The sequence below is a fragment of the Danio rerio genome, chromosome 19 (assembly GCF_049306965.1).
Source record: "Danio rerio strain Tuebingen ecotype United States chromosome 19, GRCz12tu, whole genome shotgun sequence".
Lineage (NCBI taxonomy): Eukaryota > Metazoa > Chordata > Actinopteri > Cypriniformes > Danionidae > Danio > Danio rerio.
Window position 1 is genome coordinate 28,959,115 of NC_133194.1, and position 27,620 is coordinate 28,986,734.

Sequence of the window (27,620 nt, forward strand, 5' to 3'; positions counted from 1 at the left end):
AACAACAACTGTCACTTTAGTTTAATTTCTAAACGTTTGAATCACACAAAATCTGCAGAAATTCACTTCTGGTCTGAGCCCCTGCCCCAGAGAATCTTCAGTCTACATTGATTGGTGATTGGCTCCTGTACTAGAAGATGGTCCTTCATTCCCCATATTGACCGTTACACTTTTTTACCATTCAAAACTATACGAATGACATGTCTTGATTGTTCTATAGTCTTTGTCTATAGTAAGTAAATCAATCAATTGGTGAATCATACGTTAGGTAATGCGATCAATCACAAGAATATGATGAATAAGTTTATAAATAATCTTCACATAATGAGGTGTCATTATTTGCTTTATAGGGGATGTTTCATGCTCATTTTGCCCAATCTCATATTAATCTTGAGTACCTATAGAGCAGTATTGCATCCAGACTTTTCTCCAAAAAGTTTTTTAATACCTTTAAGTCACAGTTACGGATTTCTGATTCTCTCTGGAGGAAAAAGAAACACCTAGAGGCATGGCAAGGGCGGATCTACTGAGTCAACAGTGCGAAAACACAGCAGCCTCCACTTAGGGACTGACTATATATCATATCACTGTAAATAAAAGGACTTTATAATAGTATGACTCACAGTCTTTTGAAGCATGAAATCAGAGTGGTGTAATCAGTGCTAGATGGTCCTTGAAGCAAACGATAATAGTCCATCATTGATCCGCTGCTATATTCAAATCTGCCATCCCTACAATGGCCTAACCAGAGAAAATCCAAAAGGTCAAAACTTATCCGTATTTTTAATTAAATAACTTTAGTTAATTTGCAGACATTATAATACATGGGTTACTAGCAAAAGCAAACATCTGTGCTTTGTGAAAGGCATGTTTATGTCTATAGTAGACAGTAGTGATGCGGGGATGGCAGTTATATCTGCGGGTGCTGCAGATAATCCGTGGGTCGGGTTATAATAAAATACATTATAATTAATTGTGGGTCGGTTGCGGGTGGATGTAGTGGGACATGGCAGTGGACCAGCGAAGAAGCAGAGAGTAGGCTTTGCTGAATGGAACGATGAGACGCCCAAGACAATGGATGAGTAGCCTACTGTTCAAAGTTTCAGTTAAAGGAGTCATCAGAGGAAAATCTTCGTTCTGGGAGGAACAAGATCGGTTATTTCCACGACTTTGGGAGGAGAATCTTGTTCATTCCTACAGCAAGCGGTGCGAGCAAACGCTGATTCAGTGCAGCTGGCAGCGTTATGGAGGCAAGGCAGAATCGAACAAATCCAAGCACAGTAGATGCTATTCTGTTTTTTGCACAGTGCGAAGAAAAGGGCCAAGTATACACAACATAGCTGCTGTTTAGGCTGAAGTGGCAGTCTTTTTGTTATCTTGTTTCTGTAACTGTAAAAGCTAAAATGTCTTATTTTTTCTTTCTATATTTGAAAATAAAGTAAATGTTGTCTAAAGACAAACTTCTGTGTTTATAAATAAATATTCATTTAAAAACATTTAATATTAACATATTATTTTACTATCAGAGATGCGCAGATTAAAGCTCACTGAATCTGCTGTTAATATCCACAGTGACCTATCATCATGCCTGAAACAAAGAATTAAATGATTAAAGTGACGATCGGGCGCGGGTCAGGTGTGGATACATATATTAGATAAAACTATATGTGCGGGCAGGTGGCAGGTGGATGATTTGTATGAAGCTGCGGATTCAGGTGTCATTTCAGCTGATCTGCACATCTCTAGTACTTTCATTTAGTTTAGGAGAAGTTGGTGCCTTGACGTGTTGTAAATCCAGTAGCTCTAATTTCCATTGCAGTACATGGGGTTGTCATGTCATAAACTAGACACATCACCATCAGATATAAAAGTGATGCATTTTAAATAACTCATGAGGGGGTCAGCTAAAGTTTTTAAAACTTGCATGTCAAAGGGTTTAATTAACTGGCTGAACAAGATCAGCATTTTTTGGACTCCTCTCTAAATCGTGTCAGGGTTATAGGTGGCCTCTCATGCACAAGCTTTTCTGGGAGAAGAGCCCGTAAAAGAATATCTGCCCTTGGTAGTGGAACCAAGACCTAGGCTTGATTTTTGGAAAATAAATGCTGTTTTATATCTAAACAATTTTTTGAAACTTGACCAATCCTTGAGCATGAGAGTTTAACTCTTTAAAAGTGTAAACAACTCTAAATGCATGAAATATTATATATTAGACCAACCCTTTCAGCCAAGTTCTAAAAGTTCAGCTGTCAAATATTAAACAGAAACATTTAGCAGACCATGAATAAACCTAAAAACTCAGAAGTAATCTTTCTGCTGCAATAGTTCAGATGTGTTGCATATCACTGTAGAAAAACTCTACAAAGAGAAAAAAATGAAGAAACAAAGTACAGTGAACTCAGAAAAGCTTTTGGCCACAGCTAAGTTTGTATTACTAATGTCGTGTTCAAATACCAAGCGTTACAAGATTGTTATCATGGATGAAAATAAAGCTGTAAGCTAAATGTACCTGTCAATCAGTTTTTACAATGTTTGTGGATTATTTGTACCATATCTTTATTATGATTTGTTTCTGTTTTTTTTTTTCTCAAACTGGAACTGCAACACATTATTTAAAATGCAGGGGAAGGTGAATAATGCTTTATACAATGGAGCAGTTTACAAAGAATATAGAAAAGCATCGAAGATTTGTCAAGTTGACTTCATCAGGCAGTTTCAGTATGCTGAGTTTGTTCTGGTTCAATGGTGATTCAGTTCAGTTCAATCCGAATGTCACTGTTGAAGGATGTGATCTCTTACCTAAAGCCCTACCACTTTCAGGAGAGGCAATTTGATCAGAGGATGAACCTGTCAATCATTCTCCTTGTGTATTCATGGCTATTACATTATCTGCTACCTGCAGCTGAGGCTGCTGTCATGTCACTTCCCCAGATGGACCCCTGCTTTCCAAGAACATATGATGTGTGTGTTTTTTTCATGGCTACTGTATGTGTGTGTACATGTATTTATGTATTTGCATACACCTTAAGCTTTCTAGTTTTATGTTATAAAATGTATTTTATTTATCAGATATTTTCTGTATCCAATAGTCTAGTTTTAATGCACAGAATTTTCTTTTTCTTTAATTTTCTACATTTATGCCATATTTAAGCAGATGTTAACTTCATATATTGATAATCAAAGCAAAGTAATAGAACTTGGTATAAATTGATATTCATTCATTCATCAATTTTCTTTTCGTATTAGTCTCTTTATTACTCTGGGGTCGCCACAGCAAAATGAACAGCCAACTTATCCAGCATAGGTTTTAGGCAGCCGATGCCCTTCCAACTGCAACCCAACCCTGGGAAATAAATTGTTATTATTATTATTATTTTTGGTCACACTTTATTTTGATGTTCCGTGTGTTAAATTTAAGTTACATTGCATTTACTTCCCAACTAATTCTCTTTAGATTATAAGTAGACTGTTGGGTTGGTGTTAGGGTTGGGGATAGGGTTAGTGTAAGTTTTCTTATAGTCAGTTAAATGTCTGTTTAGTGGCCGTATCAACAGATATTAAGCAGACAGTCTACTAATACTCAATACTTATTTTTGTATAATCAGAGCTGATTATTTGTATGGTTGTATGTCTATTGTGATCTGACAAGTGTATTTTTGCACATATACATTTTTACACATAGCAGCAACAGCAGTATTAACTTTGCCTGGGTATTTGCTACCAACCAAAACTCTATATTTATTTATATGGTATTAATTCAATTTCAGTTTCAATTAGTTATCAATCAGAATCCATATTTAAATATAAGTTCTTTAACTAATCTATACTAATGAAATGCACATTTACACCACCAACGGAGCCCACACTATTCAATAATTTTGCTTGGATTTCTCCTCTGTATCTGTGACGTTCACAATAGACAACTAAATTTTATTTATTTGCTTTTAAGTTGAGAAACTCAATAGATGGTAATATTTTGAGGAAAAAAGTCAAAGTTCAGATATAATTCACATCCTCTGCATGAAAGCATCTACAAAAAGAATATATTTAGTACATATATGTTTCAATTTATTAATGATTAATTACCATTTTGTAACCAAGCTCTAATATAAACAATAGGGAACAGATGCTAGGCATAGTGGAATATTTTCAAATATGATTGAATAAGCTTTATGTACCTCATTTTAACCAAACAGAACTATTTGTAGCAAACCAAGAGCTGTATATCATGTAATAGTGTCATCTACTGTAGCAGCTGTCTGTCCTTAGCAAAACACTTTTATACTCCTCCTGTACTAAGTCTGTGTTGGTGTTTCTCCTGGTCGAACTCAAGTCTCCAGCTAATCAGCCGCATTCAGCAGTAAATACAGGCCATTCAGTGGGTATGCTATCCTTATCGACCTGAGCACCAGACCTGCCTTGAACACCTCTGAGCCACTCAAAAGACTCATTCTACTATAAGACAGCTGAAAAAGGAAATCTATTCCCCTATGAAAAGACCTCAGACCACAAGAGAAATGAGAAACAAGACAGAAACACAAAGCAGACCCCTCAAAGACCTGTTTTTTCATTCATTTGATCAATGATATCCTTTAATTCAGTGACTGTAAAGATCTAATCCACATCCGCTGTGGTAGCTTAGACAAAGTTTGAAGCAAATCATTCATTTTATTCAGTTTGTTTGATGAATTATCTCATTCATCATGTAAGAAAGAATTTAAACGATCATTTTACACTAGTGCACAAGTAGTGTAGTCGCTAAATGAATGAAATAGATGTTATAGATGTTTAATACTAATACTTAGAATGTTTTTAAATTATTTATTACTTAGAAAATAGAAAGAAAAGAGTGATAGTTTTATTAAACATTAATAATAAACAATTCAACATATAGACATAAGTTAATATACATTAACTAGTTCGCTCTGGTATTTGAATGTCTGCTATGTTTATCTAAGATTTCTAAATTAGTAGGTACTGAATGTGGCTTAGGTATGTGCAGAAATGTTTTTATATGCTCACATATAACACAAAGAAATTACCCCTAAAATCAAAAGTTCTGTTTTGACCATATTTGGAACTGTTGTGAATATTAATGAGCTCTGCTCTGACACTCTCACAGCAAGTGTCAGTGACTGCTCTCTATCTTTCTCTCACGCACAGTGTGTTATACACTGAAATGTAGATACATAATTTATGGAAAAATTATTTTAACATATTGAGCCAACCCAGGCTCATTCTAAAAATGTAGTCCCGTGGACGTTTCTGGAGACCGCGAAATACGTCCTGGGAGGTACGTATGGCTGCATTTCATTTTTTTAAGCGAAAGCTATGGGGCGGTGTGACGCCGTTCCCTTTCGCGCTTACCGGCTTACCTCCGTGGGGAGGGCTTTGCCACCCAAATCAGTTTGTCCATTCAGCTCATCGTGTGCGTTGGCGGACTTCAGATGCAGAGAGGAGGAGTTGACCACGGTGACCGGGTTCGAGGCCGCGGAAGAGCGGTTCCAGAAATCAGGTGAAACAAAACAGAATCCAAAAAATCAAGGGATCGAGTTTATAACAGGGTGAGAACGTGGTGAAATCCGAAAACGTGGTGAAAAAAATCAGACGAGGGCTTTTCTTTTTCTAGACGGCTTTTCTAAATTGTTGCTCTGGTTTAGGGAAGTGAGCGGGCTGGCGTGTCAATCGGTAAAACTGGTTGGGTTTAGGGAAGGAGGAGGGTGGGTCAGCCGATTGGCCGGTCGCGCAGTCAATCATTCGGTCAGTCAGACAGCGGCCTCTGGTGGATTCACGCGAGAATGGCGCGGGCGCGAACGACACTCGCGAACGGCACTGGAAAGTTGTTCGAGATACGATAAAGCGCACACAGCGGCCTCTCGCGGATTCGCGAAAACAAAAACAGCACAAATACGTACCTCCCGGGACATATTTCGTGGTTTCCAGAAACGTCCACTGGACTATGTTTTCAGAATGAGACTGGGTTGAATTGAGCAGATTTCTTGTTAATTGCAGTCTTTTCAACTAAAATTGCAGAGTGGGTTTTTTTTAGCTATAGGAGTGAGAGTGATCAAGATATCTTTATGCCACCAGAGTAACCTAGTTTGCCTCTGAGTTGTGTTAAGAAGGAAATATAGAATTATATTTAACCAAAGGGGCAGATAGAGGTGTATTTGGGGTTGTATTTTGTGGTTTTAATATATATGAAAACAGAGAAAGGAGCAAATATCAACCTCTGAGTTGTATAATGATTTTTATTAAGTTTATTAGCATTTTTTTTCAGAAATATCACAGTAAAAGCCGAGTGTAATGGCAAGATTCAAAAATTGCATTAAACATGTATCCAGTGTATCCGAAAAATATTCACAGCGCTTTACTTTTTCTACATGTTTTTTTGTTAAGGCCTTATTCCAAAATGGATCAAATTCATGCATTTCCTCAGAATTCTACAATCACTACCCCATAATGACAAAGTGATTTTTTTTATTGTTGCAAATTTATTAAAAAATAAAAAAAACCTGAAAAATCACATGTACAGAAGTCTTTGCTCAATACTTTGTTGGTGCATCTTTGGCAGCAATTACAGCCTCAAGTCTCTTTGAATATGATGCCACAAGCTTGGCACACCTGTCTTTGGGAATTTTTGCCCATTCCTCTTTGCAGTACCTCTCAAGCTCTATCAGGTTGAATAGGAAGTGACTATGTGCAGCCATTTTCAGATATCTCAAGAGATGTTTAATAGGATTTAGGTCTGGGGTGTGGCTGGGCCCCTTAAGGATATTCCCTGAGTTATTTTGAAGCCACTCTATTGAACTCCACAAACTAATCTTCCTGTATTGATCGTCAGAATCAGTGTTTTGTTTCGATTGGCCTGTTTTTTCAATAGGACTTTGTACTCACATGTTGTTTGAGGCTCATTGTATGTCATTTCCATGTACTTATTATTTAGCTATGCTAAGGTGAAATTATATTGTCATTCTTTGGCACATTTTAAGTTGTAAGTAAAGTTGTCTTATTTCAATTACCTAAGCAGAATCTAAAAAATGTGCCTATAAATGTATTTTTAAAAAGCTTTTAATGTTTCTCATTGTACAATGTTTTTGTGTCATATAAGCTTGTTTTGAGTGCAAGTAATACAGAGGCAGATATTGGTTACAGTAGAACCTTTCCTGACATATGCAGTGGGACCATTCTCAAAAGCACTGTTGATAACAGTTACACATGAAAAGGGCACCATCTTTATCTATAATTCAATCTGTGAGCAGCAGAAGCCGCTCCGCTCACAGCCGCTCTCTATAAAACCACTATATTTGACTGTAGCGAGAAGCGTTATTGACAGTTTGTTCACAAGCTGGAAAATGATATCGACAGTGTGAGTAGCTGTCATATTCTAAAGTTCTTACCATGTAATCAAATCTACCTGATATTGAGTGAAGACTAAAAGATATTTTTGAAGACGAAAAAATGTTGCTCTTAAACAAGTGAGAACCAAAGTATTAGTCCTGGCTCTCTGTGAGTGCTATATACGTCTTACTGTAGCAGTCACAAACTATTAAATCTGTCTTTCTCTGAGCTCTTGCTTTTTATTGGAAACCTCAAGGTTAACACCTGGGGGGAAATATTTCAGACATGCAGTTTTTGTCATTTCTTATATCTTATTTTCATTCACGTGATTAGTTTGCAGGATTGTTTATTATATTGGAGTGTTTTCATTTTGTTGTTAACAAGCATAGATCACTCACAAAAATCAGTGTAGTGCCAGTAGATGAAAGTAAATTACGTAACCAAGACAATCATATCATTTGTCAAAAAGAATTTAACAAATTGACCAGATTAAATTGCAATTTTTTCAACTGAGGTGGTAGAGTGGGGTTTTAGCTAGAAGGAGTGACTGAGATGTCTTTATGCCATTAGAGTAACCTGAGCTGTGCTGTGAATGAAATATAGGATCAATTATAATTATGCTTGACAAAAGGGCCAAACAAATATGTATTTAGAATTGTATTTTGTGGCTTTACTGTACTTGAAAACAAAGGCAGGAGTAAATATCAACCTCTACATTTTATAATGACTTGAATAAAGTTTATTGGCATTTTCTCTCTCCAGGAATATCACAGTAAATGCTGAGTGATATGACACGATGCAAAAACATGCATCAAATAAGTATATACTACATATGTTTGTTTCCTCATTACAAACATGAATGGTCAATTTCACAATATACATGTTAAAAGAGACATTTGAACAGATCTTATGTCTCTTTGGGGCACTAAATACATTTATAATCTTTTACCATTTTTTGACTTTGACAATAAGCTGGGATGTGATGAGATTCTTCTTGGCTGGTTCATGTTTATAAGACATTATTATAGGATTTCCTTCAATTCCATAATTAAAATTTCTTTACCTCTTTGTTCGCCAAGATGTTACTTTTTTCGTTCTTCAGTCGAAAAGATATTAAGGTTTCTATATATTATATCTAGATATATAGATATTAAGGATATCTTAGGGTAAAGATACAAGATGTTTCTCCATAAATTGGATTTCTATGGTGCTCAGTGGTTTGTACTTCAAATCTGAAGTTTCAGTGGAGCTGCAAATGACTTTATATTATGAAATAATCGTGTTGTCTAGTGAAATGCTAAGTCATTATGGAAGTCTTTGTGCCCCTTCTCATATCTTGAAGATCTTTTAAATTAATATGCAAGCAAAGATCAGCTTTTAGTACCTGCTTGCAGGTCAAGAGGTGTAAAGTTTGAATAATCTTACTCATATAGAAGCATATGAGTAGCAAAATTTCTCTTCTTTTTTTTTGTGAAATTTGAAAATGGCAATGCAATAAGTAAAATGGCATTGTATTTTTGCATTTAAATGAGCTTGATGTACAAAGTTTAAAGCAAAATAAAAATGAAGATTCAGATAAATGGAATGATTTAGGCATCAAGAGAATGCTTTTTAAAGAAAACACTTTGACTTAACATTCATCACAATGTATTGATGGAAAATTTATTTTTCAAACACTTAAGTGTCAATGCAAAGAAAATAAATTAAGCTTATAATTCTAATTCTGTTACCTTTTTGCTATACAGAATGTTTTTGAAATGCACACAGAATTTTACTGCAGTGTGTTATGATGAAAATGCAATCCTACTTTTGCTAATTCTAAATACAGAAATAGGCCAAATAACATTTTCATTATCACCCTTCCATTTCTGCTTGTACAAATTGTGTTACATTTTCAATTTAGGTGTCCAACTTATAAAGCATTGAAATTAGAATGCCATTTATTTACATATAAAAACTAGAGTTGGAAATGGCCAATGTAAATTATATCATTTAAAAAGCATTTTCATTTCGCACCATACTTTGTGCACATGAAGGCTGCAAATTTAAATACAGAAATGCATTGCCTGTAACATAGGGTTGCTGACAACGGAGTTAAGAAACCACATGCAGTGTATTAATAAAAGTATGGCAAGCAACGGTCGAACAGGTAGCAAACAGTAGCATAAAGGTCATTCAATATTGTAGCCAAAAAACAGGCAGATGGTCAGTACAGACTGAAAAAGAATCAGTAGCGAGAAAGCAAGACTAGAATTAAATTTGGAAAGACTCGACAAGGATACCCTTTGTGGTGTTACAGACTAACAAGACTCAGCCATGATGTGTATGTGTGTGTGTGCTGTCTTTATGGTCCATCTGATTAGTTCATCATGATCTTCCAGCTGTGTGTGTGTGTGTGTGTGTGTGTGTGTGTGTGTGTGTGTGTGTGTGTGTGTGTGTGTGTGTGTGTGTGTGTGTGTGTGTGTGTGTGTGTGTGTGTGTGTGTGTGTGTGTGTGTTTGTGTGTGATCAGAGGGAATCAGGCACTGGTGTAAGGTGCATGAGTTGTAGTAGTAGTTCTCCAGTGATCTGCACAGGTGACATTGCCATTTTACATATTGTTTTGCCTTTTTACATATTACATTAACAAATAATTTAGCTACACATGCTGAGATTACTGGAAAATAATTGATTGCAAATAATATTTGCATACAATGTTTTTATGTTTCTGCTGTTATCTTTCTTAAACCCTTATTAGAAGGTCAGATAGGGTACATGTAGCTGGTTGCTTTAGTTTAGACGTTTATTGCTGGTCTTGCAGATCATGTGAACAGGACCAATGGGACATCATTTGGTCAGAGTGAAAAAAAATTTAGATTTCTAAATTTTCATGCATTTTTTTTTGAGATGAGAAGACCCCACTTGGTTGATTCCCACACTTAAGCAAAGCATCTGAACGTTCGATAAGCCTTTTCCCATGATTCAACAGTTGTCCACAATCCCTTTGGTGGTAATATGAAGTTCTTGTGTCCTGTTGTATTATGATTTTAATGTATATTTGAGCCACATGGTCACACTTGTTCATTTGTACACACATATGCTTTGTGTTTTTGATTACCAAGGGAATGCCCTATTAAAAGCTTTTAAGCACTCTGTGTTCCTAGCTATAAATGGTGTGCAGTATAATTAAAAACAAGATGAGCAGTCTGAACACACTATGAGGGAGGGCATTTACTTTCAGGGTCTTACACCAGATATAGATGAAAAGAAACAAATCTGGGGAAAAATCCAGAATAAATATTTTATAATTAATATTAAAATAGTTTTATTCCAAATATCATTCTGTGTTGCAGAACAACATTTGCCATTTACATTCAATTCACTCTGTGATTATGCAGTGTATTAACTGAATTATTAGCATTTTATATACACTCACCGGCAACTTTATTGGGTACACCTGTCCAACTGCTCATTAACGCAAATTTCTAATCCGCTAATCGCATGGCAGCAACTTAGGCACATAGACATGGTCAAAATGATCTGCTGCAGTTCAAACCGAGCATCGAAATGGGGAAGAAAGGTGATTTAAGTGACTTTAAACGTGTCATGGTTGTTGGTGCCAAACGGGCTGGTCTAAGTATTTCAGAAACTGCTGTTCTACTGGGATTTTCAAGCATAACCATCTCTAGGGTTTACATGGAATGGTCAGAAAAAGAGAAAATATCCAGTGTGCAGCAGTTCTGTGGGCACAAATGCCTTGTTACTGCCAGAGGTCAGAGGAGAATAGCCAGACTGGTTCGAGCTGAAAAAAGGCAACAGTATCTCAAATAAGCACTCGTTACAACCGAGGTATGCAGAAGAGCATCTCTGAACGCACAACATGTCAAACCTTGAGGCAGATGGGCTACAGCAGAAGAACAACACACCAGGTGCCACTTCTGTCAGCTAAGAACAGGAAACTGAGGCTACAATTCACACAGGCTAACCAAAATTGGACAAGAGAAGATTGGAAAAATTTTGCCTGATCTGATGAGTCTTGATTTCTGCTGCAACATTTGGATAGTAAGAATTTAGCGTCAACAGCATGAAAGCATGGATCCATCCAGCCTTGTATCAATGATTCAGGCTGTTGGTGGTGGTGTAATGGTACAGGATATTTTCGTGGAACACTCTTTGCCCACTAGTACCAACTGTATAGCATCATGTCAACGCCACAGCCTACCTGATGTTGTTGCTGACCATGTTTATTCCTTTATGACCACAGTGTACCCATCTTCTGATGGCTACATCCAGCAGGATAATGTGCCATGTCATAAAACTTGAATCATCTCAAACTGGTTTTTTGAACATGACAATGAGTTCACTGTACTTAAATGGCCTCCACAGTCACCAGAGCTCAATCCAATAGAACACCTTTGGGAAGTGTTGGAACGGGAGATTCACATCATGGGTGTGAAGCTTACAAATCTGCAGCAATTGTGTGATGCTATCCTGTCAATATGGACCAAAATCTCTGAGGAACATTTCCAGTGCCTTGTTGAATCTATGCCATGAAGGATTAAGTTTCCAACTGGGTTATGGACTTTCTGACTAACAGACCTCAGAATGTTAGATCAGGCCACATCTGCTCCACTACCGTCACACTAAACACTGGTGTACCACAGGGCTGTGTGCTGAGCCCCTTCCTCTACTCCCTTTTTACCATCGACTGTAGGCCTGTGAACAGATCCAACACCATCATCAAATTTGCAGATAACACCACTGTGATTGGTCTAATCAGCAACAATTATGAGACTGTCTACAGGGAGGAGATACAGCATCTGGCCACTTGGTGCACAGACATTAATCTGCTCCTTAAAACCAACAAGACCAAGGAGCTCATTGTGGACTTCAGGAAGGGACGAACAGGCTCGCACGATCCCATCCACATCAATGGGATGGCCGTTGACCCTTTCTCATCCTTCAAGTTCCTGGGGACCCACATCTCAAAGGACCTTTCCTGGACCACCAACACCTCCAGCCTGGTCAAGAAGGCTCACCAGCACCGATTCTTCTTAAGGCAACTTAAGAAGAACCAGCTTTCATCAGCCGTCTTGGTGAACTTCTACCACTGCACAATAGAAAGCATCCTGACCAACTGCGTCACAGTCTGGTATAGAAGCTGCTCTGTTGCTGAGCGTAAGGCACTGCAGCGGGTGATGAAAACGGCTCAATGCATCACAAGGACCACACTGCCAGCCATTGAGGACATCCAGAGAAAATACTGTCTGTGCCGAGCACGCAGTATTCTGAAGGACACCGTTCACCCAGCTCAAGGACTGTTTTCACTCCTGCCTTCCGGCAGGCGCTTCAAGCTCCCCCGGACAAAAACCAGCAGACTGAGGAACAGCTTTTTCCCCAGAGCTGTCTCCCTCTTGAACTCTGCCCCTCACTGACTGAAAATGTTAATTAATTAAAACAACTTGGATATGAGCCAGTTCTTGTTATCTGAACAATGATTTACTTACATAACTACTTATGCATTTGTAAGTTGGGTATTATGGGTCCCGTCTGTTGTAATATAATTATATATTATTATGTTGTCGTAATATAATTATGTTATGACTTTAATGAACCATACGTTTTTTACAAATGCATTTTAATGACTATACAGTACATTTCTATTTTTGTTTTGCCACTGTCGTTTTTGATGTGTATTTCATTACATTGTAATCAGAATATACATGCTATCTCAATGTGTATTTTCAAATAACCCATTTAGCTCTCTTTTTTTATCAAAACATAAGCTCCTTGGTTGTTAGGAACAACAAAACCTGCATCTTATTTTCCTCTCCAATCACTTCTGTTATTTGTAAATACCAACCTAATTAGAGCTTAAATTAAAGAAAGAAAGCAATGCCAGTCACGGCGGCGTTGTTTCTTTTTTGTTGCCACTTTGCGCAAGAGGGAGGCTGTCAAACGAACACTAGCGCCGCTGTCTAATTAAATAGATTTAACCTCATAAAAATGTTTTCCTCTGAGATCAGCCTGACTAAAGAGTACACACTGTAGCAGGCTTCAGTAACCACTTTCCTAATTCATTCAATTTGACGCTGCAATAACAGGTACAGCTTAGATATTGAGGAGGGAGGGAATTGTGTCCTCGATGGGAGAGACAAACACCCCTGAACATGCACACATGCACGTAACCCCACTTATCATCACACACACACACACACACATATACGCACACACATTTTATATCGGCGCCCTATTAGTGTGGCTCAAATGGAAACAGTGTCAGGCATGAAACTCAATGCTGCCTACTGAACCTGGCTCTCCACTGGGACCTTGGGAGCCCAAATCACTGTTATCGTTGAAATAGATGTGCATTCATAACAGCTGTTTTTATAAGTGTTTCTGTCCATATTCTGCATTGATTTCTAATCACAGTCTTGGCTGATTTTGTTTTTATTGTGTTTGCTTCATTATTATTTCTCTCTCAAGTCATTAACATGTCTTGCTCATCTCCATTGCAATCTGTCTCTTTCTCTCACTTCCTGTGGTGTGCAGTATTGATCAGTATCACCAAGCCGAAGCAGTAAAAAGTCATTCTTTTCAAGCTGATGCTGAAAGTGATATTCAATGAACTGATATGTTTTAGCTTCATGGCATAAAAGAGTTTGCCGTTCGATAAGATACACGCAGTCATTTTGCATTCAATCCATTCACACCATTTTAACAGGGAAATTTAAAGGTCTAGGAGGGGAAAGATAAATGGGGTTAATGATTTCAGGAGTAGCAGCTCTCTGAAGACTCTTATAACAAGAATCAGACTGTTGTGAATCTGCCAAGTTCCACCACAAATTCAGTTATTTTTAAGCATGACTCTGTAATAGTTCATCCAAAAATTGAACGGAACATTTTGTCATTATTATACTTGTGCTCATGCTTTTACAAAAGCGTGTGTGTGTGTGTGTGTGTGTGTGTGTGTGTGTGTGTGTGTGGGTGTTTTAAATTGGAAAATATACATTAACAAGTCAGCATAAAATATTCCTTTTACATTTTCAATGTAACATATTTTACCTTAAATACCTCATACCTAAATAATATCTAAATAATTAATGACATTTCTTTTAAATGTAAAATTTATTTAAAAAAAAAACGTTATTTAGAGTAAATTTTTGTCACCGACTCGGTCCCGGTCATTCCCCTCGCTGGCCAGCAGAGGCCACCATCTCCGGACTTTTAGCATTACATCATCCATCTACACTGATTGCGCGTACACCTGATCTGAATTTTGTTAACGACCCATGTACCTCATAAAAGCCGCACTCAAACACTCAGTCAGTGCGAAGTCTTGTTCAGCCCCGGCCAGCATTACTGAGCGTTATTCCCAGCCTGATCTCTTGTGTACGACTCCAGCCTGTCTCTTACTTTGCTTCGCCTTCTGCCTGCCCACGACCCACGCCTGATATACGTACTCTGATACTCGCTGCCTGCCCTCAACCCAAGCCTGATACACGGACTCTGATTCTCGCTCATTCCCCCCCACTCGTGCCTGGTAACTCTCTCTGTGTCTGTACATCACCATTCTTGATACCCTTACTACTACTGTGGATGTGTGTGTGCACTCCGGTGCATATTGTGTGTTTGAGTGAAGTTGTGAATAATAAATACTGCATAATGGATCCCGCCATGTCAGTCTCCTCGTTACACTTTTATACAAAATATCAAAATATGCTATTTTTCCAGACAGTCTAAATTCATGTTGAATACTTTTTCTTTAGCTAGAATAGTTTGATATCTGTTTCTGTTCATTGTTATTCTGACCAACTTGCATTTTATGTGCTAAAAAATCCTCAAAAGTGTTTTATTGTGTGTGTATATATATATATATATATATATATATATATATATATATATATATATATATATATATATATGTGTGTATCAGGAAAACATCCCCCACATCGTTTACCACCACCACCAGTCTGAACCGTTGATACAAGGCAAGATTAATCCTTGCTTTCATTTTGTTGATGCCAAATTCTGACCCTACCATCTGAACTTCACAGCAGAAATCAAGACTCATCAGATCAGGCAACATTTTTCCAATCTTCTATTGTCCAATTTTGGTGAGCCTGTGTGAATTGTAGCCTCAGTTTCCTGTTCTTAGCAGGAGTGACATCCGGTGTGGTCTGCTGCTGTAGCCCATCTGCCCATCTCACTTCAATCACCTTTCTACCTCATTCTGATGCTCAGTTTAAACTGCAGCAGATCGTCTTGACTATGTCTGCATGCCTAAATGGATTGAGCAATGTGAATGGCTAATTAGAAAATTGCGTTAACAAGCATTTGGACAGGTGTACCTAATAAAGTGAGTGTACATTGACAGGTCAACATAAATTTTATGTAGAATATTTGATCTTTAATACCTGTGTGTGTTTTGAGTATAACATACTGTTTTATTCTGTACTGTAAATGTATGATGGCTAAATGGGTTAAATAGTTATTTAGAGAATTTTTTATACAAAATATCAAAATATGCTATCTTTTCAGACGTTTATATTTGTGTATACCAGTTCTTTAGCCAAAATGATTTAGTAATCCACATTTGGTTTAATTACATCGATTGTTTGTTGATTGTTATTATGAGAAAGTTGTGTTTTCTTATGGGGGGTGGGGGGGTAATCCTTAAAATTATTTTATTTTATCTACATTTAAAGTGTGCAGATTTAGAATATTTAATATTGACCTTTTGCCATTTTCTGCAAATAAATGTCTGTAAATGATGATAATCTCATTTGAAAGTTTATCTTAATTGCTTGTTTTTACATTCAGCCGTGCCTTTTAATCATATTTCATAGACAGTAGAAGCAATTCTGAAATGACATATAACACAGCCCTACTTTAGAGACTCAAAATATATTGCATTTAATACACGTTTACTATATAATAAGATAATTTAACTCCAATTAAATATCTTAAAATGTAACATACAATTTATAATAAAGTATATTCTTTAATTCATCTTATTTCTGCAATTATTCACATTTCATTTTCAGAAGGGTTTATAAAAAAACAGAATATAAAAAAATGAAGAAACGTGAATAATTCTGTGGTATTAATCATAGATGTGTGAAAGCAAATTGTATAGTCAAGGGCTATTTTATTAATGATAATCCTTATGAAACACATCTCTGACTTCTCTGTTTTAATGACCTGACAGGAACAGGATCTAAATTAAGCAGGAACAGATTCATTATATGCAGGGGCTCCTACTTTGAACAAAACCTTGACGTAATGCATGAGGAAAGTAGCTTGCAGTTGGAGATAATCAGAAACTGTCCCAATAAAGCATTATTTTCAGTTGTCACCATAAAGAGATATAATTCTAAGTTACTGGTGTACATCTTGATTCTTGCATTTTAATTGAAACCAAACAACAACACACGCTCAACCACACAGAACACTCCGGCATCGTGGCGGCATGTTTTACATGGCTAATGCTATATTTAGAGGTTTTATTGAATCAACGTGCTGTGGGGACGTAGAGGGTCTGAGTCTTGGGTGCAGGAAAGCAGATCTGTATCCATAATCACAAGCGCTTGGTAGAAGTGGTAGACCAACAGATGGGCCAAACACATCAAAGATCAAAACATTCAAGACATCAAACATTCAGAGGCCAGTTTGTTTTGATCACACACATGCTTCTACGTTTTCAGACAAAACCTGAAGCTCCCAATATACTCTTATTACTTCATCTTTTAAGGGAAAAAGTAGTTCCAAATGCTGAAAAATCATGACAGCCGAACCACCCGAGGGCCCTCTCTGAAAGATTAAATAATGATAAGAGTTGCCTATAAGAGAATTTGTTCAGTTGTTTATTTAATTTGGCTATTGAACGAAATGATTATGAATATGGCTGCATTACATTCCTTTAAAGCCATGCACCGTCACTTTTATGTAAACCTCCAAATCACTCAAATCACTTAACGTTTACGTAATTGTTGGACGCGCTTTATAATAATAAAGTGACGCTGTTCCCAGATGAACACACACAAAATATGCCAAAATGGATTATGCATTAGATCTTAAAATATTACATCCGTTATTAAGATCTGTTATTAGTAACTTTAAAAATAGTCAATTAATTTTGTATTCATACACTACCTGACAAAAGTCTTGTCACCATCCAAGTTGTCTATCATCCAAGTTGTATTCATAACAAATAATAACTTGACTTCTAGTTGATCATTTGGTATCCGAAGTGGGTAATATGAAAGGCAAAGGCCTCTAGATTATGCTTACATTACCAAAATAAAATATGATCATGCCTTGATTTTTAATTATTTAATTAGGACAGTAAGTTCTTTGCTTAGACAAAAGTCTTGTCACTTAACAGAAATAATGTACATTATAGAATAAAAAGTCATGATGCAGTGAAAAAAGAATTAATATTGTGCATGACTCCCATGAGCTTGAGAGACTGCATTCATCTATCTCTGCAATGACTCAAATAACTTATTAACAAGTCATCTGAAAGGGTAAAGAAAGCGTTCTTGCAGGACTCTCAGAGTTCATCAAGATTCTTTGGATTCATCTTCAATGCCTCCTCCTTCCTCTTACCTTAGACATGCTCAATAATCTTCATATCTGGCGACTGGGACACTTTGAACTGCTTTGCTTTCAGGAACTTTTATGTGGAGGCTAAAGTATGAGGAGTGCTATCCTGCTGAAGAATTTGGCCTCTTTTTTGGTTTGAATTGTAATGGACAGTTAGAATGTCTTGATACCTCTGGCTGTTGATGTTGCCATCCCCTCTGTAGATCTCTCGGAAGCCCCTATACTGAATGTAACCCCAAACCATGATTTTTCCTCCACCGAATCTTGGGTTAGGTTAATTGTTAGTATTCGCACTAGTAAATTACATACACAGTCAATGCAGTGCACTGGGGAGGGGGTGTATTAAAGTTAGCATTAACTGGAAGTTGCTGAGACTTTTAATTCTGTATGTTAATGTACTTCCAACTGTAAAGGAATATTGAGTAGGGGATAGGACTTTCTTTTTGCCCATCATTCCCTCACAAACTATTGGTAAGAGGGGAGGGGTATGACTATGAATATTGCAGTCAGACTTTCATAGACTGAACAGGAAAAAAGACAGAAAAATATTCATGTGAAAAGGCGGAGCCTCAGAGCCACACCCACTAGTTTAATAATCATCATTTTCCAATGCTATTTTGAAAGTGTGCTTCGAAGGTTTATCAACTAAAGTGAACCTTTCTCTTTCAAACAAATGCCTTGCTGTAGAGAATGTCTCCAATTTCTGCTGAGATGTAAACCATTACTAACTGGTGTTTAAAACTTAACAAAGACTGAAAATGTTTTTAATATACCTCTAAAAAAACAATAAAAGTTCAAAGCCATTTGTTTTTGGCTCTGGGGATTTTAAGCCAAGAGAAAGTAGCCATGGTTTGTTAAATCACAGCCTATTGAATGTCTCTGCATGTGCTAGCAGAAGTCAGGTGTGCTCGGTTCGCTGCCAGGCATCAGAAAAGCACAGTCAGGTTGTGGGCATTAATGCTGAGTGCCGGGAAAGAGTCACATTTCTGGCAAGAAGCATAGTGTGCTTGCTCAGTGCTTACTGCACCAATGATGGGAAAATCTACTGGATAAATGAGGTGTGATTATCGCTTAGCCTCCGTCCCCTTGTGTGGTTTGGCCAAGACAGGTGCTGTACATCTGTTGCTGACTGACTGTGTTTGCTTTGTGTTTATCTATCGATGATATTTAAACTGCTGTATGATGAGTGATTATATATATGATGAAATTACCTGCAAATGTTTTATAATTCTTTGATGATGGTAATTTCTTAGTGGTTTGTTCACAGCTCATCAACATTATAACAGTTGTATTTAATGAAGCTAATAACTTAATATTTTTTGAAGCTCAGTATTTTTGAGCATAACATTAATGTAACTTCTTGAACAAGATTTTAGCTAGACCTTGTTTGTAAAATATGACCTATTGTGTAATTCATTTACTGCCGTTTTTTTTTTTTAATGCTTGGTTTCTTTGACACTTTGTGCACAAAGATGTCTATTTTGTTATTATACCTGCTAAAGTAACTCATCAGCCTAACATACCAGCTTTTTTCAGCATATTTTGCCAATCTGATCTAGTGTTTGTTTTGTCATCTTCAAAGGTGTTACCGGACTTGTGCAACTGGATGAGAATGGTGATCGGGAGATTGACTTTGCTCTATGGGACATGACCGATACAAAGACAGGAGATTATCAGGTACAAAGGCCTTCATCTGATTACATATACTTTTCCACATTTACAATACTCTACTGACTACAATCTCACCACTGTACGCATCCTAGATTGTGTCTGTGTATAACGGCAGTCAGAAGCAGATGATTTTGGAGCCAGGAATGAAGGTGCACTGGCTGAAGGGAAGGCCGCCTCCAGATATTCCTGAGTGTGGCTTCAAAAATGACAACCCTGCCTGTCTGGCAAGTAAGTGCAGCCCTATATAACTCACGCAATTATAGACCTGTATCAAAAACCACTATATGCTCAGCCAAAATTTGTCTTCCCACATAGTTTTCTGAATACATAGGAAGCCAGCCTTATTTCATTTTTACCCTTATGCACTGTATCTTTAGGGCACATCTAAACTGCAGTATTGATATATTAATTAATTATTCTAATAATTAATTTCTAATCAGCCAATCACATGGCAGCAACTCAATGCATTTAGGCAAGTAGACATAGTCAAGACGGTCTGCTGCAGTTCAAACTGAACATCAAAATTGGGAAGAAAAGTGATTTAAGTGACTTTGAACATGGCATGGTTGTTGGTGACAGACAGGCTGGTCTGAATATTTCAGAAACTGCTGTTCTACTGGGATTTTCAAGCATAACCATATCTAGGGTTTACAGGGAATGGTCTGAAAAAGAGAAAATATCCAGTGAGTGGCAGTTCTGTTGGCACAAATGCCTTGTTGATGCCAGAGGTCAGAGGAGAATAGCCAGATTGATTCGAGCTGATAGAAAGGCAACTTAACTCAAATGACCACTCGTTACAACCGTGGTATGCAAAAAAGTATCTGAATGCACATGTCCAGCTTTGAGGCAGATGGGCTACAGCAGCAGGTGCCACTCCTGTCAGCTAAGAACAGGAAACTGAGGCTACAGTTCACACAGGCTCACGAAAATTGGACAATAAAAGATTAGAAGACGTTGCCTGGTCTGATGAGTCTCAATTTCTCCTGTGACATTTGGATGGTAGGGTCAGAGTTTGCCCTCAGAATAACATGAAATTTTCTTGGCCCTCTTTGGGCCCATTAGTACCAATTGAGCATTGTGTCAACGCTGATGTTGCTGACCATGTCTATTTCTTTATGACCACAGTGTACTCATCTTCCGATGGCTACCTCCAGCAGGATAATGCTGTTAAAAAGGCTTATTGTGTTTTACAAAATGTAATAATAGGAAATATGTATGAGCAGTCAAAATTTAAATAGTTTTATAAGTTATAAAATAAATGTTTCTAAATTATAAAATTTAATAAAATAAATAAAATGGTTCTGATAGTTGCTGCATAATAGTATGTAGAAAGCTGAAACAGCCTATTTAAGATTATGAAATGTTTACTAAAGTCTAAAGTACATGTTTTATCTTGATGTATTTGTTTATTTTTATAATCTATGTTTCAATATTTTTATTGTCTATAAATATTGTATTGTATTGTATTGTATTATTTTGAATAATTTTTTTTATTTATATATTAGTCCTTGTATTTGCTTTTTCTGTTAATGGCCAATGTGGAGATTTGTTTTTAAACTATATATTTTGATATAAATATACATAAATAATATTAATATTTGTATAATGCATTATTTTATAGTATTTGGAATATAGCCTTTTATTTAGTAGTGTGTTACAATTGAAGACAGAATTATTAGCCCCCTTGATTTGTTAGACCACCTGTTTATTTTTTCACCAATTTCTGTTTAACAGAGAGAAGATTTCTAATCATAATAGTTTTAATAACTCTTTTCTATTAACTGATTTATTTTATCTTTGCCATGATGACAGTAAATAATATTTGACATGATATTTTTTCAAGACATTTCTATACAGCTTAAAGTGACATTTAAAGGCTTAAGTAGGCTATTTAGGTTAACTAGGCAGGATAGGATAATTAGGCAAGTTCTTGTATAGCGATGGTTTGCTCTGTGGATTATTGAAGTGGCTAATAATTTTGTCCTTTAAAATGGTGTTTTAAAAAAATTATTAACTGCTTTAAGCTGAAATAAAACAAACAAGACTTTCTCCAGAAGAAAAAAATATTATCAGACATACTGTGAAAATTTCCTTGCTCTGTTAAACATCATTTGGGAAATATTAAAAAAAGAAAAAAATAAACAAAGGGGGGCTAATAACTCTGACTTCAACTGTATTTTGGAAAAGTAAACATCTTCCAAGTTTCAACAAATTCATACAAAATGGATTTATTGTCTCCAAAAAAAAAAGAGTTGATTTGAAATGAATCACTTTAAGTTCTCATGATTTTGATTGGCTGCCGCAAACAACATCTACTTTGACCCTCAAACACTTTAGATGCAGCTGTGATTTGGAAGAGTACCTTTTAAACCTGGCACTTTAAATAAACATTGAAATGCCTACATTATGTAAAGAAGCGTGTGCTTTTTAAGTGTAATTTGCTAATTTTGCTTTTGTTTGAAATGAGGACTGGAATGGTCAGTTAATAGATGCAAAAATGTGCAAGTATAAGTGGGATGAAGCACACAGAGTTAATGATTAATGTGATAATGAAATCTAGGCATGTTTCATGTTGTTTTAATGATGCCCTACAATGTTCTTTCATTAAATTTAAGTTAATAACAGATCTAAAAATACCATTCAGCAGTTGATCATTGTTGTGAGAGCTTCATTTACTGGAACTCTGCATCTCAATACCTGAAAATGCCTTTCAGAAGGCCAACTAAGGACCCACAGTTAGAAAAGCACATTTTGTTTTACCGTCAATTTTAATTAGGGATGCACCGACAGGGATTTAATTTTATTTATTTATTTATTTTTGAACGATAATAATATTAATTATAACAAAAAAAAACTTGGTTCAGTACTGATATTGGTTAATTCCATATAGTGCTTTACAGTATTAGCTAGCTTTTTCCTCCATTAAATTAGTTTTACTGTACACTCACTGTACAGTGTGGATCCATTTTACATTTATCTGTCCAGCATTTTAGTAGAGGCACAAATTAAGATAAAAAATTGCAATATGACAATCTTCAAAGCGGATTTACTTTTAACAACAGAAACTTTTATTTGACATAAAATTGAAGTCAGAATTATTAAACCCCCAGAATTATTAGCCCCCCTGTTTATTTATTTATTTATTTTTTTATTTCTGTTTAACGGAGAGAAAATTTTTCAACACATTTCTAAACATAATAGTTTTAATAACTCATCTCTAATAACTGATTTATTTTATCTTTACCATGATGACAGTACTGTAAATAATATTTGACGAGATATTTTTTCAAGACACTTCTATACAGCCTAAAGTGACATTTAAAGTGACATGTAACCAGGTTGATTAAGTTAATTATGCAGGTTAGGGTAATTAGGCAAGTTATTAACGATGGTTTGTTCTGTAGAATATCAAAAAAATATATAGCTTAAAGGGGCTAACAATTTTGACCTTGGATTTTAAAAAATTAAAAACTGCTTTTATTGTAGCCGAAATAAAACAAATAAGACTTTCTCCAGAAGAAAAAATATTATCAGACATACTGTGAAAATTTCCTTGCTCTGTTAAACAATATTTGGGAAATATTTAAAAAAAAGAACAAAAATGTCAAAGGGGGTTAAATAGTTCTGATTTTAACTGTAAGTGTAATATAAACAGTGACATGGATGAGGATCCATCATAGATAGTTGTGTATTTGGGGCTCCTTTTTTCAGATATTTACTTTAAAAAAAAATAGGTAAATAAAAAAATAAATAGCGCTTCTCCACCTAGTCAGTTACAGAGAATCTGGCAGCCAGGCAACAGAGTGGCGACGTCATGCACACAAATGCTCTACTAGACTCGGGGAGAGGGCTAATAATACTAGTTCCCCTTCGGGGGGAACTTCAGCACTATAAGTGGATTTGATTGTAAAATCCACGCATTGGGAGGTTCGGTTCAGAAGCTACTCGTCTGAAAGAGTATTGAACGGGCCAATTAAGAATGAATTGGCAGCGCAAGCCTGCGCAGGTGAGCGGCATAAGCAATCAACTGAGTATATAAGCTCACCTGGCGCAGCAGACGCTATCCTTTTCGCTTCAGAGACTTTCTGATCGAGTCGATGAGGGTTCCTCCTGCTGTGACCAGCGATTCTGAGCGAACGAGAGCATTCTCCCGGTCCAGAGTGTGTACACGCAGTGGCAGACGGTCGAGCTGGGTTTCTCCCTTGCCTGGCGTTCTTTGGGTCCGGTCCTCCAGAGCGGTGCGTATAAAGTTGCAAACTTCACAGAAAGAGCAACACAGTCGTGCAGCACGTCCTTATCAGGACGGCGCTCCGACTGTGCGTTTCTGGATGCGGTGGTTTCCTGTCCTCGGATGATGGGCGCGGGCACTGTGTTACATGTCTGGGGGTCCAGCATGTTAATGCGCTGCTCGCGGGCAGTTCATGTCGTCATTGCGATGCCATGACTGTTGCGCAAGATCGCGGTTAGCCTTTGCAAAAGGGCGAACCACCCCAGTTGTCCCCTGCTCTGCAGCGGGCACTCGGGCAGATCTGAGGGTTTCAGCGAGAGATAATCCGTCGCCCACGGGCCCGCGGACCTCCCGCTCCTCTAAGCGCTCCATCCAAGCTTCGGGCGGGGGAAGCGATCCGTCTAACAGATGGTAGCCCTTACGCCCGATGACACCGGAGACCAGATGTCCACCGCGGCATCGGAGGGTGGGCTTTCATTGTCCGATGATGATCCAGACCCGCTCGCCCCCTTCGGGCTGGTGAGCGCTGTCACTACGGATCCTGAAACGGACATGTTAGCCGTGCTTTCCCGGGCTGCTTCGGCCGTGGGTTGGAGATGGTTTATCCCCCAGCTCCGCGGCCGGACCGACTAGAGGGGCGTTCCCTTCTTCCCGGAGGTGCACAGTAGGCTCACGCGGTCTTGTAAAGCACTTTTTTCTGCTCGTGCTGCGTGTTCCTCCACCCTAACCACTCTTGACGGTGAAACAGCCAGGGGGTATGTGGCGATTCCTCAGGTTGAGTGCGCGATGGCGGTAAATCCGCGCGGCGCCTCTTCTTGGCGGGGTCCGCCTCGTCTCCCATCCAAAGCCTGTAAGTTGTCTACCTCCCTCGGAGCTAGAGCTTACATAGCTGCGGGCCAGGCTGCTTCCGCCTTGCATGCGATAGCCACCTACCAGCGCTACCAAGCGCAGGCGCTGGCCGAGCAGCACGAGGGTGGGTCCAACCCAGGCTTACGAGCTTCGCACCGCCGCCGACTTAGCTCTTCGGACTACTGAGTCCGCTGCGTGTGCGTTGGGGAGGACGATGTCCACATTAGTGGTCCAGGAGCGCCACCCCTGGCTGATATGCGCAAAGTCGACAAAGTCCGCTTTCTTGACTTCCCCATATCCCCAGCCAGGTTCGGCGACACTGTCTGTGAATTCACCCAGGAATTCAAGGCGGTGAGAGAGCAGTTGGTGGGTGATGTCTTATCGGCGGTCCGTAGCCCGCTCCGCCCGCCGTGCCATTCATACCTGCTCCTCGCCGAAGGCGCCCGCCTACGAGAGCTGCTCCGCCCCCGCACACGCCTCCGGCAAAGCGAGCGCGTCGGGCACCTCGGAAGCAGGCAGCCCCCCTGCCCAGAACGCCGCTAAGTCCGGCAACGGACCGCGAAGCGCCCCTGGGACAGGCCATCTGGAGAAGAGGGAACTTGCTCTTTCCCCGCTGGAGGGCGGGGCCCCATTTCCAACGGCACTTTTTACTGCCATGAAAACATTATGAAAGGGCACTTTTCACTTCCCCAGATGTGACAGCCCGAAATCTGCCAGTCTGGGACGCTATGCTTTCTAGCTTGCAGATTCGGTGCGTTTCGCCAGTGGCTCACGAGCGCTGGGAGGACGGTCTCCTTTCTCCCACCCCTCGAGCCTCCCCTCCGGAGCTCGGGTTTGGAGTGAGAGCAAATATCTCACCTCCAGCTTTTCCGTGGGACCCGCGAGCTTCCCGGATCAGCACACCCACTCCGCGCTGCCCCACTGCTGGTACGTCAGCGATTGTAGCGATGAGTCCATTAGCGAGAGCTCTGCCTGCCTGGTTAGCGCGGGCCAGCTCTTCGCGGTGGCTCATACGCACAATCAGACTCGGCTATGCGATTCAGTTCGCGAAACGGCCCCCCAAGTCACGGGTGTGTATTCACCAGGGTCAGCCCCCTGTCCGCCCCTGTCTTGCGAGAGGAGATTGCTGTCCTCCTGGCGAAGGATGTAATCGAACCGCTCCCTCAAGCCGAGATGGAGAGCGGGTTTTACAGCCCACGCTTCATCGTGCCCAAAAAGAGCGGTGGGTCACGGCCAATCCTAGATCTGCGCGTTTTGAACCGCTGCCTGCACAAGCTGCCGTTCAGAATGCTCACGCAGAAGCGCATCCTCCGGTGCGTTCGTCCTCTGGGTTGGTCTGCAGCATTAGACCTGATGGACGCGTATTTCCATGTCTCCACTCTTCCTCGCCACCGACAGTTTCTGCGGTTTGCGTTTGAAGGTCGAGCTTGGCAATACAAAGCCCTCCCCTTCGGGCTCTCTCTGTCTCCGCGGGTCCTCACCAAGCCCGCGGAGGGTGCCTCAGCGCCCCTTCGGCTCGCGGGCATCTGCATACTCAATTTCTTTACGACTGGCTGATTTTTGCCCTCTCTCGGAGCAGTTGATTATGCACAGAGACAAAGTGCTCTGGCACTTCCACCTGTGGGGGTTTCAGGTCAACCGAGAAAAGAGCAAACTCGCCCCCGTGCAGAGGATCTCTTCTCTCAGGCTGGAGCTGGACTCGGTCACCATGGCAGCGCGCCTCTCCGGAGAGCGCGCTCAGCTGATGCTGTACTGTCTGAGAGAGCTCGACAGTAAAATAGTGGTCCCACTGAAACTATTTCAGAGGCTCCTGGGGCATATGGCATCCGCAGCCGCTTCATGCCGCTCGGATTATTCTATATGAGACCACTTCAGCACTGGCTTCACGATCGAGTCCCCAGACGCGCATGGCATGCGCGCGCACACCGAGTCTCTGTTACTGCGCTGTGTCGCCGCGCCCTCAGCCCTTGGAGCGACCCCTCGTTCCTACAGGCCTGGGTGTCTCTAGAACAGGCGTCCAGTCTTGTTGTCGTTTCAGCAGACACTTCCAACACGGGCTGGGGGGCTGTGCGTTGCGGGCATGCGGCTGCGGACCTGTGGAAAGGTACCCAGTTGCATTGGCATATCGCCTGGAGCTGTTGGCAGTGTTCCTCGCTCTCCACCGTTTTTTTCCGGTGCTGGAGCGGCAACACGTGCTGGTCAGGACGGACAGTACGGCGGCGGTGGCGTATATCAGCCGTATAGGGGGTATGCGCTCTCGCCGCATGTCTCAGCTCGCTCGCCGTCTGCTCCTCTGGAGTCATCTGCGGCTGAAATCGCTGCACGCCATTCATATTCAAGCAAGCTCAACCGTGCAGCCGATGCGCTCTCACGGCAGCCTTGCGTCCTGGAGAATGGAGACTCCACCCCGAGTCTGTTCAGCTGATATGGGCGCGATTCGGTGAAGCCCAGATCGATCTGTTGCTTCCCCCGAGATCGCTCATTGCCAGTTGTTCTTTCCCTGACCGAGTGCTCTCGGCATGGATGCACTGGCTTACAGCTGGCCTCGGGGCACGCGCAAATACGCGTTTCCCCCAGTGAGCCTGCTCGCGCAGTTACTGGGCAAGGTCAGGGAGGACGAGAAACAGGTTGCTGGTTGCGCCCCTCTGGCTCAACCGGACCTGGATGTCAGAGCTCTCCCTCGCGATAGCCCTCCCCTGGCAGTCCCTTCGAGAGAGCACCTACTCTCTCAGGGACAGGGCACCACCTGGCACCCTCGCCGATCTTTGAAGAGATTTATAGACGCGAGGAAGACTTAGGTAACCTCCGATTGCGGTGGCTAATACCGTCACTCGGGCTAGAGCCCCCTCCCCGAGCGCGCCTATGCCCTGACGTGGAGTCTATTCACTGAATGGTGTGTCTCTCGCTGAGAAGACCCCCGTAATTTGCCAGATCAGCGTTGTGCT

General features: G+C 39.7%; 1 protein-coding gene across 4 annotated transcripts in view; it reads left to right on the forward strand.

The window, feature by feature from the left end:
• npr1a (natriuretic peptide receptor 1a) overlaps positions 1–27,620 on the forward strand; it is a 237,606-nt gene that overhangs the window by 151,776 nt on the left and 58,210 nt on the right. For all 4 annotated transcript variants that reach the window (XM_073930933.1, XM_073930934.1, XM_005170050.6 and 1 more), the window contains 2 exons: positions 19,510–19,604; positions 19,691–19,826. In XM_073930933.1, coding sequence (XP_073787034.1) covers positions 19,510–19,604; positions 19,691–19,826 — 231 coding nt within the window. The remainder of the gene's footprint in view (positions 1–19,509; positions 19,605–19,690; positions 19,827–27,620) is intronic.